The 21,948-nt window shown below is 36.2% G+C and overlaps 1 protein-coding gene across 4 annotated transcripts in view; it reads left to right on the top strand.

Moving 5' to 3' along the window:
- The window catches only part of Elys (AT hook containing transcription factor 1 homolog), a 124,533-nt gene that overhangs the window by 84,850 nt on the left and 17,735 nt on the right, over positions 1-21,948 (top strand). For 3 of the 4 annotated variants that reach the window (XM_081737065.1, XM_081737064.1, XM_081737067.1), the window contains exons 26-29: positions 913-2,480; positions 5,125-5,216; positions 14,819-16,444; positions 19,673-19,744. In XM_081737065.1, coding sequence (XP_081593191.1) covers positions 913-2,480; positions 5,125-5,216; positions 14,819-16,444; positions 19,673-19,744 — 3,358 coding nt within the window. The remainder of the gene's footprint in view (positions 1-912; positions 2,481-5,124; positions 5,217-14,818; positions 16,445-19,672; positions 19,745-21,948) is intronic. The other variant, XM_081737066.1, reaches the window with a different exon arrangement.

The raw sequence follows: 21,948 nt of genomic DNA, 5'->3' as shown, positions 1-21,948 counted from the left end.
TGAAAGTCTGTGGCTTCGATGAGAGTCAGCAGTATCGTACAGTATGCGAGGTCAGCGCACAACGCCTGATTCCACAAACTGACGCAGGTAGACAGTTGAAATTGATACATTATAAATAACTTCCATAGATGGCACTATATGCCATGAACAGCTTATTATCACTGACACGATATATTAGTTCGAGGGCGGAAACTTTCGGAAACACCTTCGTACCATTTTTGAAAGGCAGCCTGTCAAGCGACTTAGAATGATAGTTTGTATAGAGTTGGTTAATTGTTAGGAATATATTAATAATATAAAGTGAGAAGATAGTATGCATTTTTGTTGGCTGCTTTACCAGGGCAGTCAAAAGTTCCTTGAATTTTGTTGCAGATTTTTCCTCCCACATATTTACTTAATCACCTGCAAAAGTAGGCATCTTCGGAACACACACATTTAACTCCACTGCTCCTCCATTGCTGGAAACATAGACGAAAGTCCTCTTTTGGTATCTTCCGAAGTTCAGCTGTCACGTTGGTTTACGTAGTCTTTTACAATAGCAAAACGGATACCTTTGAGGCCAGTTTTTCCTTAAAGCATTATCACCGTAAACTATTTTAAGGCTATCAGTCTTTGAAGTAGATTTCTCCAATTTGCACATGAACTTCATGTTTGCACGTTGCTTGAACTGCGATATTGCTCCAACTGATCCGTCATACACGCCTCCATTCAGCTACACTTCTCGTACACTGCCTGTTATCAGCTGTTCACAGTTATCAAATTCATAGTTAGGAAGTGTACAAGATTCATTGTGATTGTATCATGCATGCCAAAATTACAGCATTCCGGGAACTTTTTGACTACCCTGGTATGTACTATGTATGTATGTATTATTACAATTGTTTATTTATTTATTTTATATATTTTTAATAGAGAGAAGACTGTGTCAGTTCGAAAAGCTACCCTTGATTCACTAGAGAAGGAAGTGGAAAAGGTCGAATCCGAGAAGTTTGAAGGCTCAGGTCAGGATAAAAGTGCTGTCCCCTCTTTTGTGTTTTCCTCGAAGACAGAAGTAAGTATCACCTCAAGCAGGCAAACTGTGTTTACTGAACAAAAAGAATATGACTTTGAAAGCTCCGATAGTGATGAAGAAATGGAAGTTGAAGAGAAGTTGGAAGAAGAAGAGGAGCAAGAAAGTGAGACTGAAATACCGAGGAGTGGTATGGGTGATGCTGGAAAGGAGGACCGAAGATCCGATTCAAGCGATGTGGAGGAGGTTGTGGAGGAAGAAATATCAAGTGAGGAATCACAAACTGACTTGGTAGAGCAGTCGGAAGATAATGCACATACTGTAAAAAAAGATATTTCGATTGCATTCCCGATGGAAGATGATCTGAAAAATACGGATGAGCACGCAAGTACTGCTGCAGCACTTCCGCATCATGAAACAGTGTGTATTGACTTAGCAAGTGATGAAGGGAGCATAGAAGATGAGAAAGAAAAAAGTGATGATGATGATGATTACGTTTCGGAGGAAGAACAAAATGTTACCCTCGAGGAAGAGGAGGATTTTATTGAGGAAGAAAATAGTGATGAGTTAAAAAGTGAGGATGAAGAGCAGTCAAAAATAATCATGAAGGAACAACCCAGTGAACCAGTCGTTGTGGAGAAGGAGAATGAAACGATAAGTGTAGGAAATAAACGCCAGGACACAGTCACATCTCAAAATCCAGAATGCTTTAATAAACTTTTCAGCTTTTTGGATGAAACATTGGACTATGAACATGATAGTGATAGTGTGAATGTTTCACAAGAAACTTCTGCAAAATCTGATAAGCTAATCAGCTCGGGAAGTGAGATCACAGTGTGTGATGATGGAAAAGGCAAAGATGAGAGTTCGATTGATAGTGCTTACACGGATGCCGAAGAGCCTGACGAGAACTGGCCGAAGGAAGTAAATAAATGTAGTGTAAGCGTTGAAGTTACGGTGGCAGAACCAGTGAACCAGGAGCTGAAAATACAATCTTCATCCGATGATAAGTCTTCCGTTTTGAGTAATTACATTGAAGATTCAGATTACGGTGACTCGTCTAAAACAAAATCTAGTAAACAAAACGAAGCAGAAGTGACTGAAGAATTGCAAGATTCTGAGGAAAAACCGTCAAGTGGAGACGAGGATTCCATTATCCTTGAATATTGTGAAGTTAAACAGTCCGAAGATTCACGTAAAGAAGAATGTAGTGGCACAGAACAGAGAAAGGATAAAGAAGCACCTGAAGATGTTCAAACATTACGAAACGCGTCAGTGAGTAAAGACGAGAGTTCAAATATTAGTGGATATTTTGAAGTAGACATGTTGAGTGAGGGTTCCGTAAGAGAAGAAAATAATGCTTCCGATAAGTGTAAGGATATTGGCAAGGAAAATGAATCTAGTATTGAAGTTGTGCAGGTGTTGGTCCTTGAAAATACCAGAGAACAAATTGAGGATAAGAACATAGAAGGTATGTAAAATAATCAATATTATGTTACTTACAAGGGAAGTTCGAGAGAAAGCACTCGCCTGCAGAGAAACTAATTATGCCATTTGAAGGACCGATTCATGCTGATTACAACAAGCTAATATAATTCCTCTACGGCTGAGAACTGTTCGAGAGATTCAACTTGGAAGTTTATATGAAAAAATTACGATATGAACATTTTTAACACGTTAAGTATTCTTTCCCATGGCGAAGCCTGATTATATGAACGTGCTACCGCTTGATCACTGAGGTCCATTCACAGACAATTAACTGTTGCAAGTTGGATGACGGATGGCAAAGACATAATGGTTGAGAATATACCAAAGAACTGCAGACAGTTTGCACAGCCATTTGATGTGTTTGGATTCTGACCAGTCAAGGATTATGGTAGGACATTTGTACATAGTATGAATTTCTTCATCCGGACGTTATGATATACCAACGAAACAATCAAATAGAGTTTGTGTGCATGCTAATGAATCAGTTCCGATCACTGCGATACATTGGATTATTTCAGTTTGCGTTTCACAAGGCAAGTTACAGAACAAACTATATACCTTTTGAATCAGCTATTGAAATTGCTTTTCGCTTTGGTTATGCGAACTGTGTCCTTCACGGATTCAACACAATTGCTCATATAAAATGTTTATGGCCCAAGGAAATCTTTTGCCTGCGTCATTTCTTCATAGAACAGAACAACAACAGTGATCAATTTTCCCTCTAACCTATATTATTGTGAACAGTATAATGACCAATTTTAACTAACAAACCCGTTAGCTATTGCAAAACATTTTTTTCTGTTCTGATAGATTTGAATTCGTATGTCAATATTCGTTACGAACAATTCTGTACTTAACGCGTTTAAATGCGCATATACTCATTTCTTCATATAAATTTCCAAGTTGAATCTCTCGAACAGTTCTCAACCATGTATGAATTTTATTAGCTTGTTGCAATCAGCATAAATTGGTCCTTCAAATGGCATACTTAGTTTCTCTACAGACGAGTGTTTTCTTTCGAACTTCCCTTGTTAGTAGTATTATATTTAGTACTTACAATGTAGTATTATATTACTTATATAGGTCTTCTTTTCTTGCTAAAAGTAAACATGAAAATTCACTGCAAAATGTTACTCACTTCATGTACTGTAAAGCAAGCAATTCATTGTTGTTTGTAAATTTTATCTTGAAAATTATCGTAACAATTTTCGGGAAATGAGGCAAATGTAAGGCTTTTGGATTTGAGAAAGTAATCGAGCTAGACCTTGATTTTGGAATAAATAATTTAGAGGTAATCCTTTGTAAGCTATTGTATTTTGAAGCATGTTACTATTTCCACGAAATGAAAGAAACTCGTGGCTTTGAAGTGTGATAAACTTATTTAACTAGTTCCTAACTTCGGTAAATTCACTTGGAATTTTCACTTACTACATAAAAAGGATTAATGAAAATGCTATTAACTTTCAAGAGTTAAGGATGAAATTATGTATATTTATCCCGAAAGTACATAAATTGTTTTATATGTTTTGTTTCTTACAACTTGAAATGACACTTTGTCAAGGATTTGACTTCTTTTATTGTAAGAAGCCAGTGCCTTTTCGTTTTCTTTTTAGATTAGGAATCTCGATCATAGTTTGACGTTACTCTCCATTCTTCTTCATCCTGAAGCAGTCTTTTCATTTCCTTGTAGTTTTTCATCGTTAGATCTTGCATTATTGGTTCCATATATTTAAATTGCTGCCTTTTTCTGCTTTTTCTTCTTTGCCTTTTTCTACCACCTTCATAATTTTTAATCCTATATTAACGAAACTCTCCCAAGTATCCATAAAACACTATAGTTCGAACTGTTAAATGCTGAATACTTTTTAGTGCTTTGTGGGTACTAGGAGTGTTTCATTAATACAGGATTAAAAACCCCATAATGCCTAAATTTCTTCCAGTTTGCAGTAGGAGTATTCGCGATCACGACCCCAGTGCGGGCTGAAATACCGACTATTAAACGCACTGCATAATACTCGATTAATATTTCTAAATTGAAACAATTATTCTACCGTGTTAAGTGGTATATTTCTGTAAGAAAGACTTCCACTATCTGAAAAATAGCGCTTATTCTCTAATTAGCAAATGGTAACACAATGTGCCAAGCAAGCTTTAACAACCAATTGTTACGCATGGATCTACGTACCTGATCTGTTCTCAGATAGAATATCTGAAGAATCGTGTGAAACTTAGATATCGCGAAAAATACTTAATTTACCATTCACACGATACGAAATTTAATATATATTAAATTACAATCATTGAAAGTGCATGGCTATACAATATAAACAATAAAAAAAAAGTAATTTCTACATGTAAATGCAGTTTTCGTATTGACGACTTTCTTTGTATCTTTCGTTCTCTTCCTCTTTTCTTTAAAAAAAAGAAAAGAAAAAAAGAAAAAGTCTGGCTTCTCGGTCGTAGGTTTCTATTCTATTAACCCAATTGAAGAATACAGTCAGTTTTTTTCCTGTCCTGAGTCAAGGGACTGAAAAGAGTTGAGGTATGATTGTGTAACTTATATTCTCCTGCGCACAAACGTAATTATGTTTTATTGTATTTTATTTATTTATTTATTTATTTTTCAGAACAAAGTCAACTTGACTCTCAAGGAGAAAGAAGGAAATCGGAGAAGATTTCAGAAATTGAGCTGGAAAGCGGACATGAAGTTGAGTTGAAGGTATGACTTTACTGTGAAGTTTGGCTTCTTCGACAAATTTGTCCTTTTTTTGCTTTCACTTTTTTTTTTTTTTTTTTTTTTTTTTGTAATACCACGGCGTAAGTCAAGAAAGAAAGAAAAAAAAAACACAAGTGAGCTTTTTGACACTGTTATCAGCTTAACACAATCTACCGCTGCGTTGCTCTGTCATCAGTACACAGTGTCTTCTACTGTGTATCTGGTAACTCAGATATATTTATGTAACTATAATGCTACGTCGGTTTACTGTTGGACCCAATCAGTTTCCATCAATAACTCTTATCCCCCTTTCTAGTATGCAAAAAACGCTTTTCTTAAAGAACCACTTACTGGTTTAGATCCCTTACCTGTAAATTTTTTTGTATCTTCTTAAAAGTTAAACTTGATCATATACATTGAAATGGTTATTACAGGTAATAATGTGCATCAGACTGTTAGGAGAAATGTGACAACGTAGATACAATCTGCTATCTATGTATTTCTTTCATATACAGTACTAGCATCAGTTACCCGCTTCGCTGGGTTAAATTAAGAAAAAATAGTAATATGTTCCATTAGTCAGTCACTTTTTACTATTCCTAAAGCTCTCTTTGATATCGGTGATTTTCGATTATTTTTATATATCCCCCTCTCTTCCCCAAGTTGCGGGGCACAGCATCGGAAGTGTTATTGTTCATCTCCCCCTTCCCCCTCCCCTACGTTACACCGTAAAAGTGAAATGTCGAAAACATCCCAGGCCCGAATCTTATCTATGTTGAAAGTTTGATCGAGATCGGTCGGGTGGTTCAAGCTATTAAGTTTTATTCATTTTCGTATATTTCCTCTCCCCCCCCCCCCCCCTTCCCTAAGATCTACCGTCAAAGTGAAGTGATAAAAAGCTTCCTAGTTTCGAACTTCATCTATGTTGAAACTTTGAAATCGACCGGGTGGTTTAAGAGTTATTAACTCACGAACATTGTCAGTTTTATTTTTATATATATTGATTTTAGTATATCTCCCCCTCCTATGTTGCTCCGTCAAAGTGAAGTGATAAAAAAGAAGCACACCAGGCACAAACCTCATCTATATTGAAAATTTAATCGAGATTGGTCGTTTGGTTCAAGAGTTATTAAGTTTTATTTATCTTTTTATAACTCCCCCTCCCCGAAGTTCTGTTGTCAAAGTGAATAGCTAAAAACACTCCCAGGCTAAAACCGCATTTACGTCAAAAATTTGATCGAGGTCGGTCGGTCGGTTCAAGAGATTAAGAGTCACAAACATAGTCAGTTTCAATTTTATAATTAGTAATAATTATTTATATTTTCTCAAGATAAACAGTAAATTCTGAACTGTCAGGTATAAAAGGAAAACTTATTCTAATAATTTTCCAGGAGGTAATGTACCTAAAATGGAAGCCACATTTCCTCGCTGAACTGCTATGCTGATACGTTGTATCAGAAAAGTAGTAGCCCGCTTGTCACCAGTAAGGTGTGCAATACGTTGGTCTACTTCTTTGATATAGATAAATAATACAAAATTTTATAATATAGATAAATAAATGTAGTAGAATTACAAACAAAATGAACGTTTCTTATCAGAAGTAACACTCAAAATGACAGCGAAATAGCGACTAGATGAGGACTGTTAATGAGTCAAATGTTACCGTTACAAAGGGTTATCTATCTGCCATGATCACCAGATCACTCAAGAAGATAGACTTGTTCTTCTCTTGAATAATGTCACCCGTACATAGATCTGACCTTGAAAAAAAAAGTGTTTTTGTTTGTCCAAACTATAAATATTCTATACCAGCAGAATAAAAAGCATCAATCGCATCAGATTGACAACGAATCACATTTTTTAACGCAAAAAAAGTTCTTTCGCGATTTTCTTAGAAATTAAGTATGAGAATTGACCCTCATGCATGTCATTTTATTTAACTTGATATAATCTATCAATTTATATTAGTCAAACAAAAATTAAAATTGAGTTAACCTCAATTTCATCTTAAGAAGTGGCATGGTTATTACATATCATCAATTTTTAGGTTTACAGAAAACAAAAGTTCTTTTTTCGTGAATTTTCTCGAAAACTATGTATGAGCCTTTCCATATGAAGTCAACACACGATTTCGGATCCACTCCTACAGATTATTGTGATTTGTGTTCTGATTGCAATCATCAGTGTGTGTGGAACAAGCGAGGAGATTAAGTTGATTTGTAAACTGGTTTTCGAAATTACAGGCCCTCAAAAGTTCTCAAAGAGGTTGACCTAAAGGACTTAAGGCGTTGGTTAAAGATGTCATTTTAACTGTTACTAGAAGAGTATTCAAATAATATGTAACACTGAACTTTTTAAAATTGTGTTTCGAAAATATTCGAGCTGTTATGAATGTATCCCCAAAACTTCTAGTTTCGGATCAGCATGGAATCTTGTTGCAAGAGTTCCCATTTCAAAACGTGGAAGTGAAAATCATATTGTGAACCTGAAAGATGTGGACAAACTCCTAGAGGTGATTCATGATATCAAAAGAAGACAAGGAAGAAAAAAAGTCGTCTTGCATGCATGTCGAATTCCGTGTCGTGTACGAGTGACAGAGGTACCAACTTGGAATCGACAATCGAATCCTGACAATTGAAAGAAACAGAAAAATGTGAACAAACTATTTCCGTCTGCGTGTGGCGTTTGCTCCATAGGATGGTAATTCAAGTAGAGCAAACATCACATTAAATAGCCAGTAATTGAACTTTTCTTCCGAGCGTTAACGAAGAAACAAGTTATCACAAAATGATGCCTTCTTCCACCGCTAACCACACATAGAAGAAAATTCGAGTAATGACTTTAAATTGAGGGACAAAACAAAACTTCAGCATCAGTTAATCTAAAAATTGATTAAACACTTTAAAAATTCGCTTGTATCAATATATTGCACCATGCACACAAGGCAAAGAACATGAGGCATAACCTTATAAACGCAACTACAGTAAATGATAAACAGGAATATAGGCGTATTTCTTTATAGAATCATATTACTTACATGTCCTTTTTCAACGAATAGGTTCTTTATAGTAATAAAAATGTATTGTAATCTAACTTATCTTGGATGATATCGTATACAAGTTTTCTTTAGGTTTCAAATCAGTCCATAGGTGCAGTTTTTTTCTACATCTTGTTCGTCCATCAGTGTCTGCGCGCCAATGATGATTGCTTCCCGCTGTTTCTCTCTTGTTCTCGCTGTTTGCGCGAGCTACGCCTACCAGATGACGTAATCGCAGGTAGGGCTGTGATTGGCTGCCGTTGGTTGCCAAGGCTATCAGTCTTTTCGTCTGCTGTATGTTGCTATCCGTGTGAGAATGCATAGCGGTGGTGTAAATATAGCAGTCTTTTAAAATGAAAGGGAATTAAATCGTCTGAACTGAATACACAAAAAATAATGCACAAGTGAGTTTATCACATGCGCAACTGCCTAATGTACCATTTTGCTGATGTTCATAGCCACATTTAATTAGTTTTGATGTCACGAATCACCTTCCGGAGTTTGTACACATCTTTCTGTTTCGTTTCAATTGTCAGGATTCGATTGTCGATTCCAGGTTGACACCCATCACTCGTACACGTCACGGAATTTGACAACATGCAAGAGGATTTTTTGTCTTCTGTTGATGTCACCAATCATCTCCCGGAATTTGTGCACTTCTTTCAGATACACCCTAAACACGAAATAAATTAGGATTTATTAAAATCAAATTAAATTAACATCACAATTTCAAAAAAGAACATTTGACTAAATTTCTGTCCGTATTTGGAAGTTCAAGTCATCTTTGGATACTGCTTACACTTAATTTGAAGTAAACTTGATGGTTTTCTTCGGTTGCCACTACATCTTTGTCAGGCAAGGTATATAGTCGGCCTGTTGGGGTTCATTATTCGCCTTACACAGTACATCCATTGCACGAATCCAGAGAACATCTGGCTTTCTAAGGTATGCAAGAAGTGAAGATAGGACCAGCTGAATCGAGAAACGTCACTTTCATTTTATTCATCCCCAGAACACATGCCAGGACCATCTGTTGTTATAGATTGCAGTTATTTATCCACTTCTGCTACTGCCAGCTTGTTGTCGAATTTGGTGACTATTCCAGCGAATTCTGAAAAATACATTGACAAAAAGTTCGAGAGTATCTGAAGCTGCAGGAATGAACGCGTGAAATGTGTGTATCCCAGAGATTGTTTCTTTGAATCGATCCTGTAAGAGTATTGCTGACTCGGTGAACCCTTTTTGACTGACAAATATGAAATGTTTTACGGTAAAGTCCAGTACAAAAATTTTATTATCTTATGGCTGCTGCAGATTTGCTCGGACTGCTACTCTTTTTGACTTTGTGCTATAACCAATTCGTTGTCTCTGCTCGGGCGGACATTTATGTGTAATTGATCGGTGTCGCTGTTCGTTGTCCTACCAATAAGTATTCTCCTGGAGACCTGGACTTACCTGGGTAGGACGTTGAAGGACCTCTCCAAGAAAGGATTACCAGTTGTTTCAAAATCGCTCGTCGGTCTCAATGATAAGATGAGAATTAGGCGCCGAGAGGTTCGGATGTCTCGTCCCGAAAACCTCACGGACGATCAGACGGTCATCCAGACCATAACGCGCACAAACATCATTCACACAAACAACGAAAACACACTGGATTAAATAACACTATACTTATTTATTAGAATACTATTTAAAAAAATAATGAAGAAAAATGATCGCAACACTTAACACAGAATATATATAATAATTTCCACTATCAAAATCGCACTTTACATTTCACTATATTGTAGCCCTTTTTATCACTCTAATTTATATATAGGAGATTATGAATGAGATTTCACTATAAATGCTTTTCTCACACCATTGACGCACTTGGGGGATTAGCACTGGGGAAAGGGTAATTGCACATAGTAATCTGGTTGCTACTCCAGACAGTCCTGAAGAGTCGACGTTGAGTCTTCAACGAAATAATTTCCGAAGTGGAATGCTGATGTTGGAGGGCGCGTTTAAAACTTTTTGGCGCACAAGGTTTATGAACCTGGGACTTATTGATTGGGGCTAGCCGTAAGAAAACGTCCTTCACCGGCTAATAGCTTGTGCCCCTTGACACGAAGTCATACTTAATTCCCGAAGCGACGTGCGTGGTGGCTGCTTCCAAACCTGGAGTCAAACTCCTCGAGCACAAAAGTTCAAGATACGAGCTGCAATGATTGATTGAAGTGTGTTGGCAGTTCATTCTAAAAACCACTCAGTTAAATCACCTGCATGCACATGCAAACAGAATACGGAAAAGCATTTATGTTAATTTTAGTCCACTGGCCACGATGCACGAGACATTGCGATAACTCGGGCGTGTGAAAGTACAGATAAGGAACTGGATAAGCAATGTGACTGGCGTCACTCTGGTCACTTGAACATCTGGTCAGCTAGTATTTCCGTAAATGATTAAAGAAAGCACTTTATTCAGTTCCAAATAACTGCAGAATATATACTGTGCATATTAATAAGTCAGGGAGAAACACTGAAAAGGTTCGTCGCTCACTGAAATGTTCTCATCAGAAAGCAACGTTTTAAATATATATATATGAAAAAACAATGAGAGACTTCTTTGTCCAGTTGCGTGGGAAGGAAGCAATTCCCACCGAAGAAAGAACTTACTTACGTCGCAGAATAAAGTATAAATCGAAAAAAATAATCATTGTCTTTACGAAATATACAGAGCGTCCACAAAAAATACTTCTATAACCTGGTGGCGGTTATAGTGCCACCAACTTCATTAGAAGGCTCCTTTCCATGAGCTGTTGCAGCAAATTACCATTCAGTCTCTATGCCAAAATCGGCTTTATATAAACGTTAGTTTAAGAAGTTCGTTTTGTTCTTGTACTGACCACTAGATTCATCAGAATTGTTGTATACCTTTTTCTATCTAAACTGGTTTCTGAAGAACACAAGTTTCTATTGGAAGTAGTACACAGCCGTTGTGTTTGAGACACTCCAAAATTACAATGTAACTAACGTGCTCTGTTTTTGTTTCCCCTTTATAGTACACTACAAAATGACGAGGCCCGCTTTAATTTCTTGGGTAGGAGGACAAAGGGCCAAAGTAAATATTCGGGGAACAGCTATTCTTTTATATATTCAAAAATAATATTTGGTCTAGGAATTAATTCGTGCGGGTGGACAAGAGATGGCGCAACGAACGGAGCGTCCCACAGTTCCGTGTATCCACACATGTGTTGCAAACCCCTGTCATCGCGTATCGTTCGTAGTATAGGGCAGTGGATTAAAGCGTCAACAACACCAGTTTGTAGTTAAGTGAACATGGCGCAATTTGTGCCTGATAAAGTGTTTTTGCGGGGTGTCCTGTTGCATTACTTTAACATGCAGAAAAGTGCGACTGAAAGTCATCGTATTTTGGTGGAAGTGTATGGTGACCATGCTCTAGCTGAGCGAACGTGTCAGAAGTGGTTTGCACGGTTTAGAAGTGGTGATTTCGGCTTGGCAGACCAAGAGCGAGCTGGACAGCCAAAAAATTTCAAGACGAAGAATTGACAGCATTGCTCGAGCAGGATTCGTGTCAAACGCAGGAACAACTTGCAGCAGCATTAGGCGTTGATCAGACAACAGTCTCCAAACGCTTGAAAGCCATGGGAATGATTCAGAAGATGTCACATTGGGTTCCACATGAATTGAAAGACAGAGACGTTGAAAGACGAAAAACCATTTGCGAATTGCTGCTTCAACGACAGAGCAAAAAGGGGTTTCTGCATCGAATTATTACGGGTGATGAGAAGTGGATCCATTACGAGAACCCTAAACGAAAAAAGGCCTGGGTGAAACCAGGTGAACCAGGTCCATCACAACCAAAACGAGATATTCACTGTGCAAAGGTTATGCTGTGCATATATGGTGGGATATGAAAGGTGTGGTATACTATGAGCTGCTGCAACCGGGTGAAACTATGAATGGAGAACGTTATCGACGACAATTAATGCGTTTGAAGCAAGCTCTGGCCAGAACACGACCAGAATGGGAGAACAGACATGATAAACTTATTGTTCAACATGATAACGCTCGCCCACATGTCGCAAAACTGGTCAAAACCTATTTAGAAAATGTCGGATGGGAAGTTTTACCCCACCCGCCGTATTCACCAGACGTTGCTCCTTCGGACTACTACTTGTTCGATTGCATGAACAACGATTTGATTGGACAGCGGTTTACTTCTTCAGAAGATATCGAAACATGGGTCTCTGACTGGATCGCTTCCAAGGATGAGGACTTCTTTCGCCACGGAATCCGTACATTGCCTGACAGATGGGCGAAAGTGGTGGCTAGCGATGGACAATATTTTTCTTAAGGTATTTATGTCTTTTGTGTTTGTACTACAGCTTCAATGTGTGCGTACCAACCGCACGAATTAATTCCTAGACCAAATAGTTTTATTTTATTTGAACTACACTGCACTATCACATGTATGGTTGGAAGACGTAATAACCAGTGGGTGGTGCCTGCCCCCTTTGGCTCCCTAGCGTCGTCACTGATTATATAAATGGATGAACAGTGGCTTGCTCACTAGTCCAGTGATAATTTCGTGCCTCATCCTGTGCCATAAAGTTAATATTTCCATCCATTTTACAAAAACCTAAAGTAAAACATTTTCAATTCCATATTTGGAAGTGGAAATTCTTGTAATTAATGATCCCATACTGATCCCGAAATAAAACTCCAATGTTACGTTCATATCAGTCCGAATATTTTTGCAATTTTTAAAAACAAATTTGAAAATATGGCTTTTCGAAAACAACAAATTCAAAATTTTGAATTTTTCGAAAAAAAAATCTATAGTGTTATGACATTTGAAAACTTTTCATAACCTTTAAAATGACACCATAACCAACGTCGTAGGCCCTTCAGGCCAGCCGCAAATGCTAATTGAACAAATGTCTCTCGCGCATTTTCGCAAATTTTTGAGGACTTCGGGGCCTGTACTTTCGAAACAATTCACATATCTACCTGAATTTGATTTGATTTGATTTTAAGTTTAGCGTCCCTTTCAGCAGCAAGTCTTTATGAGACGTGGACCTACAACTTAACATGTAATCCGAACCACATATGCTCCCGCCGGGAATCAAACGCGGGTCTCCCACGTCATAGGCGCGTACGTTAATCGCTTAGCCACGAGGGAGCTTTCATAACCTGAAATATCAGGGTTTATTGTTTTCCAGTTATACCAAGAACTGTACCAGATTTAATAAGAATCTGGCAAAGTGAGGTGGAATTGGTTTGAAAATTGTTGGTTTGACATGAAATGGCTCGCCTGAAGATTTATATTTACACAAATTATTTTGTTCAATTCAGTGAGTTCTGTCAGTCTTCTATGTTCGGACAATTTTTTTTTTTTTTTTTTTCGTTAAACGTTTATAATATTGTAGATAAAAAGGAACTTCACTAAAGGCATCCCCTTTCTTTAGTTTTCCGTGGCCCTGTGTTTTGCTAACATTTCTAGGGTCAGATTTGCGCGTTCAGTATGGCTGGATTCTCAATATTTTCTATTAATCCTTTTTTAAATGTCTATCCCAAGTTAACTACTTTGTTTTTCAAATTAAACTGAGCTCTGGATTTTATAGTTCATGATGCCTACATCGGAAGACAGATTTTAGTTGATTGATATGTGATCAGCATATCAACTCCTAACATCGTTATTTGTAACTGTTATTCCTTTCTAATTCAAGTAGTTTCCCAACTGCCTCACTATGCTGGGTCAGTATTGAGTAGTCTTTTCTGACTCGACTCGAATCTGAGCCACATGCAGCAAAGGCACTTGTCCTAGCTATTAGATAACACTAGAGCAAAAGCTTCCTTCCATGTACACTCATGTCCAAAATTATTATCGCATGTCTATAAATATGTTGTTGTAGGAATATAATTTGATAACAAATCCGCCTGGTATTTCTTATAATGTTAGTATGTGTATAATCGGCAAAGACATGTATGTGGTAAATTTCATGTCAAAAGAGCAGTAAATAAGAACTATAAAACGAAAATAAAACTTTCTTGTTCGCTTAACAATATTTTGTTTTACTCACTCTAATTTTCGTATTTATAATTACTTTCCTATGAAATTTACCACAAATATACATTTCCGGATTATACACACAGTGTCAGTATTAAAAATATCCTGCAAAATCATTATCAAATTATATTCTTACAAGAAGACAGTTATAGATATGCGACAGTCATTTTGGACATGAGTGTACATATACTTGTTCTCTGTCACACTTACTGATTACCAAGAAAGTGGCTTGTTTAAAAATGACGTTTACGTAATGATAACTCTCACGAAACAGACTGTTTATAATCAAATGTGAAGCATATTGATGAATCTTTAATATTGTTGTGCTTTTTTTATTATTTTAACTCCTGTTTCTTTTTAAAATGCTTTGTTTTTGTTCAGTTTTTTTTTTTTGTTTGTTTTTGTTATGTCAGTTATTTTTGCATTGTATTTCGTGCTTTTAATTCAGCATTTTTAATTCTAATCTAAACGATGACCTTGTTAAATTTACAGGCTTACAATGCAGAACAAGAATTAGCGAAAAACGAGACAATCATGCAAGCAATGGAAGAGATCGCAGATATTTCGCAAATTCAGTGCATGGAGTCGGATATCTTCAACATTGAGTCTATGACCAGCGATGTTATAGACAGCGTGGGTCATATCATTGAAGCTGGTATTAGTGCAATGGAGTGTGAAGTTGAAAAAGTGATAAGTGAGGAAAAATCGGAATTGGAATGCACTGAAGCTAAAAGTATTGCAGTGGAAGCAGAAATTAATGTGAAAGAGGTAGAAAGTGAACTAGGTGTATCGAATAATGTTCCGGGACTTCTATTAAAAAGTGAAGAGCTACCTACCTTGGCTGAACTGGCGAAAAAGAGTGAATCAATGGATGTTGATAGTGATTTTTCTAAAACTTCAAAGAGTCCACTGAAACCAGAGCAAGTCGATACGGAAAATATAGAATCTGATGCAAAGTCAACAACTATTACGGAAGAGAAAACACAAGAGCATCAGGAAGAACGTTCTCGTCCAAATACCAGAGGTCGAAGTAAGAAGGTATGGGAGTCGTTTAGAGACAGTTACATCGATCAACTTAAACAATGGCCTAGTGAATGTAGTACCTCAGTAGCAAACACGAGCTTGTCTTCCGAAAGAATGGATTCTGATACTGATGCAGAGTCAAAGAGATCAGTAGAAAAGCGAATTACGAGAGGAATGGTCAAAGTACGAAAATCAAGATTAGGAGAATCTGCGGATGGTGAAGAACGTCTTTCTGTAGCAAGTTCCAAGTCTGAAGGAGTTAGTAGGGAACAGGACAAAGATGAAACTCGATCTAAAGGTAGTTCGAAGTCAGAAGCGGTTACTCCTAAACAAGAAAATAGAAAATATGATGCTTCACAGTCTGTGTCTAGTTCCAGAACGAGAAGATCGAGCTTTAAATCTGATAAAGCAAGTGAGATTGACAAAGAAGAAGAAGAAGAACGTTCATCTGTCGCTAGTTCAGTTTCTGGCAGGGTAACGAGACGAAGCCTTTTACTGGCGCAAATGGGTGATAACGAAACAAGTAGACCATCAACTCCGAGATCTAGAACAAGACGGCAATCAACCAACAAGAGTGTGGTAGATGAACCTGTGCCTAACGGTAAAAGTGATACCAAAGCTAGCGGAGAGAAGTGCAAGGCATCAGATGAAGAAACTATGTCCTCTGTATCAACATATAGCAGAACGCCCTCCAGAAAAGGCAGGATTAAGAAGAAAAGCGAGTCTCTTTCGCCGGATTCCGGTCGAACTGACACTAGGGTAATGGAAGTGGATGAAGGAGAAGCAAATAATAATAATGATGATGCTGAAAGATTGTTGAAAACTATGGAAGAATATGCAGGAACAAGAAGATTGACCAGAAGGCAGAAGCAGTTGTTATCTAAAAGCATGAACGCATCGGGAACTCGTATGGATTCTGGCACTGCTCAAGACACTGAAGACGATTTGTTATCAAGTGAAGTGGATAAACAGGAAGAAATGTCGGGGGTGGATACACCTCGTAGATCTTCAAGGCTACAGGAAAAATATTCGCCAACATCAGATATATCAGCTGTAACCGCAGATCGTTCTCCAGAGTCAGAAAATATTGCGAAGGTAAGATATTCTTAGTTCTTTTTTTTAATTATTTATTTATTTATTTATTTATTTATTTATTATTTTAAATATAGACTACTGGCTCATCGTTTTATTTCTCGTTTTGAGTTTCGAAAATGGTAGAGAGTATCGAAAGCTCCATTTCACAGCTTAGGTTATTGTGATATACAGAAGTAAGGAACTAGTGTTAAATAATACAAGGGATGTCTGCAATACAATGCCAATCGGATCTCCGTGAGCATGTGCGAAGTGAGATGCAATCCATGATATATGAGTAAGTTTGTGCACTAAACAAAGTAATTTTGCGTTGACTTTACAGAAAGCGACAATTCCATAGAAGAAAACTTAAATTCTCGTGTTAATTGCAGTATCTAGATTTGGCTACCGTCTTCAAGGGTAAAAGGACAGAAAAAAGTCTTATTAAATTCTTCTGTCTATTTTATCGTACGTGATTCCTTTTTGGATCAAAAACTTTCTTGTAGGCCTTATATCTCGAGAACTACATATAGTGTAGCCGAACCCAAACTCACTTAACTCAGTGTGATGTGCTTATTCCGTAAAAAATACGAAAACTCGATTTAGGGGCCGTTCAAATATTTTGTGGCCCCTGATGTAAAAACTAATTACTGGCCAAGATCGCAATCTTTTGATCCATTTTTTTATTGGTTTTCCTAAAATTCTTGTTCCAGCTCTCTTAGCAGATGTTTCTTTGCAGTACATTACATGTCAGTAATTTGTAAGTTTGTATCGTATTACTTCTACGTATTATCCTGTTTCTCCGTGTTATACTAAATTTCTTTTACACTCGAAGATGGCAGTCGCATTCAACAGCTTAAATTAACGAAAGAAATTTATGTACGGAAATAATTTTTTCTTGGTTATTCGTTGCATTTACCTCCCCGTATGTAATTATTTTAAGTTCTCAAGTATTCGTGAAAATTTGACTTATCACTGTACTCGTCAAATTCGGAAGGTGGTAAATTAGAAGTGAGAGGCATGAAGAATCATTGGGACCCGATCTCAAGCCATTTACACGTGATAGTTTTTTCTCGAATCCTTGTCTCAAAGAATCGTTTGATCATTTACTTTTATTTGTCTTTTGCATTTACCATTTACCTCTTAGTAAAACAGCATAATCGAGGAACGTTAAACTAAGAATTTCATGTCATTAAAAAAAATCAACCTCAATAGAGGGGAAAGAAAATAATCATATTTATAAAATTCTTTCGTTCCATAATTTTTTAGCGTGTACGGGTGCTGCGCAAGCGATTTTATTTTACGTATGATTTTTTCCAGTACATTTTTTTACTTACTTACTTACTTTTACTTTCCTTCTTTCTTTCTTTCTTGCTTTCTATCTTTCTTGCTTTCTTTCTTTCTTTCTTTCTTGCTTGCTTTCTTGCTTGCTTTCTTTCTAGCTTTCTTGCTTTCTTTCTTGCTTTCTTTCTTTCTTTCTTGCTTTCTTTCTTTCTTTTTCTTTCTTTCATTCATTCGTTCATTCATACATACATACTCGAAGTTCATATAATAATGTATAATGTTTGATTTAAAATTCCCGCCAGTCTTAAAAATGGCCATATATTCGATGCCGCGGAAAAGATATATCTCTATCTAGCAACATTGGATTCAACTGGCAGCAGTAGTGTACCGATGCAACGGACATGAGTTGCGGGGATTAACAAGCTTGCTAATACTTGCTAATAAAAATGGTAAACATGGTACTATTTTTTTTAATTGCGTAAAAATTCAGGTGCGTCTTATATTCCATAAAATACGATATTTACTTATTTAATTTATCTAACATAAGAACAGAATTTTTCTTCTTATGCTTTCCCAAGTATCTTGTTTTTAAATGAAATTATTTTCGACTCATGGTAGTCATGAGCGGTTTTATATTAGGAAATATTGCTCACATCAGATGCTGGAATATCTTACCTACCAGCTATTTCTTTTATGAATTTTTTTCACTTAAATTGTCCAAGAAATTGATTTTTTTTGGGGGGGGGGAGAACTACCTTCCCAGACATTTTTTTAAATAAAATTATGTTCGAATCATGTTTATCACGAGTTTTGCCTTCAGTGTATAATTCTTATTCTTCATTCCTGTATATGCTTTTTCGTGCAGTTTATCTTTATGTGGATATCCAAGTATTGGTGTTTATTTCTTTTTCTAGCCCTTCATTAAGCAAAGCTTAATTTATCGTGTCAGTCTTAATGATACATCCTCTGTACTGAAGTACGTTACGTTCTCATGTATGCGAGAGTGAAACTTCTTTGGATCAAGAGAAACAATATATTTCAATCAAAAATTTTATTGTACGCCTTATATCTGAATAACTACACATAGTGTAGCCAAACCCAAACTATCACTGAACTCAGTATGATGTACTTATTCCATAGAAAATACGAAAACTTGATTTAGAGTCCGTTCAAAAATTTTGTGGTCCCTAATCCGATTGGCCCTAAAAATCCAATATATTTCAACAAATATTTTCTTGTGAGTCTTATATCTGGAGAACTACATACAGTGTAACCAAACCCAAACTATCAGTTAACTCAGTATGATGTGCTTATTCCGTAGAAAATACGAAAACTCGAAAATTTTGTCCCCCCAGATCCAAAAACTAATTATTTGTCCAAGATCGCAATCTTTTGATCCATTTTTAGTTTTCCAAAAATTCTTTTTTTTTTAAATTTGTTTGCATTTTTTTTTTATCAAGATGGTAGGGTTTGTAAGCTGTAGAACTTATTTTGAGCTTGACGGGGGTAGGGTAGAAAATAAGAATAAGTAAGAGCGTGAAATTCCCTGTCGTCAGTGGCGACCAAACTCTGATCTGGCTACTAGATTCAGACTTAAAATTTCGTACCCTGATACAAGAGCTAGCCTGGAAGATTGTTCGTCATCTTTCAGAGTAGTTTTTCTCAGACATTAGTCTGTCAAACATAAGTCAGCATTAAGTTATTTTAAATCTTTGTTAGAACTCTAGGTTTTCATACTTAGTGGCAATTTCTACAATGACTTATAAGTAGAATTTTTATGAACTCATTATAACTGAATGTCTGTTTTTACTTCTTTATGTTTATTTTTTATTAGTTCTGTTTATTTTAGTTTCCTTTATTTTTTTTCATTTATTTTAGTTTCTTATTATTTTGTTTCCGTTTATTTTTCGTTTTTCTTTAGAGTTACGTTCATTGTTTGTGCAAGTTAATGTTTGTGGTTTCTTATAGGATATACATGGAGATTTACGTGAAGCAATTAAGTGTAACTTTTGTATACACGTTTTTAGAAGTCCAAGAAAGGTATCTTCAATGTTATTTAAAATGGATTTTAGTCTCTCAGTGAATTTGAAATTGTGTTGTAATGTAACATTATTTTCTGTACATTACTAATCAATTGTGTGTGTATAATAATGTATCTTTTTGGAGTATCTCTCTTTTGAACTTCTTAATATGTATATTTCTTTTTGTCTCTGAACTAAAGTAGACAGAATTATTCTGTGTGTAGTGTGTAGAAGTATGTTTTTGTTTCCGTCGTAGAGGACACTAGTAGTAGCACACTTGTAGTGTTGATGAGATCTACTTTCATTTTGCTGAAATGTAGTAGAAAATACCTGTATGTCAAATAACTTCTTTGCAATGCACTGCACATAGTTTTAAAGATTTGATCTAATTTGGATAGGTCGAAAATATTCATTAATATAGAATATACTTACATTTTAAGGCAATTGTCTAAATTATATATAAAATACTCGAGTACTTTTCCCCAAAATGAACCTGAATAATGTCATTCCACAATAGATGTCATTGAGCCCAAAGTTACCTTCAAGATTAAAGGAAAGTAAAATAATGTGTACGTCCGATACGAGTGTCACATATTTGATCCATGTTAGTTTGTGGGAGGCAAAATTAGTATCAGTAATTTTCTTGTTACGTTCCCTCCCACTTCCTTATTCTACCAATTATTTTCACCGCCATTCATTTTCGTTTATCATTCCTTTTAATCCAATATGACATCTTTAATCAGGAGCTTAGAGATTACTTCTTATCATCGCATTATTTTCTTTTGCATATCTCATTTCCTTCTTTCCTTTTTTAGTATTTATTTATTTATTTACTAGCGTTATTTACCCGCATCGCTGATTGAAATAAAAGCTTTAAATGCACAACTCCTTATGTCATGTATTTGGTAAAAATGACAGTAAAAATTAAATATTACTATTGTGGGCTGAATTTGAATTTAAACGGCATCGACAGTGTCATTATTCATCTCAGCGACCCCGAAAACTATGGATTCGACACTAATATTAGTCATTTTCGATCATTTATAAATATTTTCCCTCATCTACGTTGTACCGTCAAAATGAAATGATAAAAACCACCCCAGGCCCGAACCCCATCTATGTTGAAAATTTGTTCGAGATGAGTTGGGTGGTTCAAGCGGTGCGAAGTCACAAACATAGTCCCTTTCATTTATATAATATAAAAAAATAAAACAGAAAATAACGTTTTCAACCTCACACTCTTAGCGACTTATTACTTTTCAACAAATATATATTTGTTGAGAGTTGCTAAGAGTGCGAGGTTGAAAACGTTATTTTCTGTTTTATTTTTTCTCTCCACAAAACCGTTTTCTCTTAACCAATAATGTGTGTGTTCAAGTAAGCCCGTCGTCATAACATGACATTAGCAGCTAACAAGCAAATGTTCGAATAGGGTCGAAGGTAAAAAAAATCTTCGATTGTATTCAGCACGTTAAAATATCTTCGCAACTCTACCACCATTGGTTTTGTGGAAATATGTATTGAAAACTCTTGTTTCATATGAATTCGCAGTGTCCTGCTTCGTAATATTCGGACCCAAGAGGAAGGGGAATGGCGGAAACTTCATAACGAGGAACTACATAATTTATACGGTTTTCCAAACATTGTTAGAGTCATCAAGTCTAGGAGGCTCAGATGGGCAGGTCATGTAGCCAGAATGGAAGAAAGTAGAAACACTTTTAAAGTCTTAGCTGGAAGACCAATCGGAAAGCGACCATTAGTAAGACCTAGGCGCAGATGGGAGGACAATATTAAGATGGATCTCACAGAAACAGGAATACAAAGTAGAAACTAGTTCCAGTTGGCTAAGGGCAGAAGTCAATAGAGAGCTTTTGTGAACGCGGCATTGAACCTCCGAGTTCTATAGGCCGTAGAGTTAGTTTGTTTCTTAGCTTCATATAAGATTTTCCTCTCCTGGCAAAATCGTACGTTTTTACTTGAACGCACAAAACTCAACCCTTATTAAAGTAAAAATACGAATTATATCTAATTTAAATTGCAATTACGTGATCTTTCATTCCATATAAATTTAGTTTGACTACTCGTAAAATTCAGGAAATAACAGAAGGAAATGTTAAAATTTTCCCCCCAAAAAGCTGTTTTCTTGTAACTTGGCAACACTGCGGAGACAAATGGAAAAGAATTAAGGCATACTTCATTATATTTCAAAGATGCTATGTGAAT

This window comes from Thermobia domestica, chromosome 13, assembly GCF_964235325.1.
Source record: "Thermobia domestica chromosome 13, izTheDome1.hap1.1, whole genome shotgun sequence".
NCBI classification, from domain to species: Eukaryota; Metazoa; Arthropoda; class Insecta; order Zygentoma; family Lepismatidae; genus Thermobia; species Thermobia domestica.
Note: the sequence above shows the minus strand (reverse complement) of the source record. Positions and strands in the feature narration are given on the sequence as shown.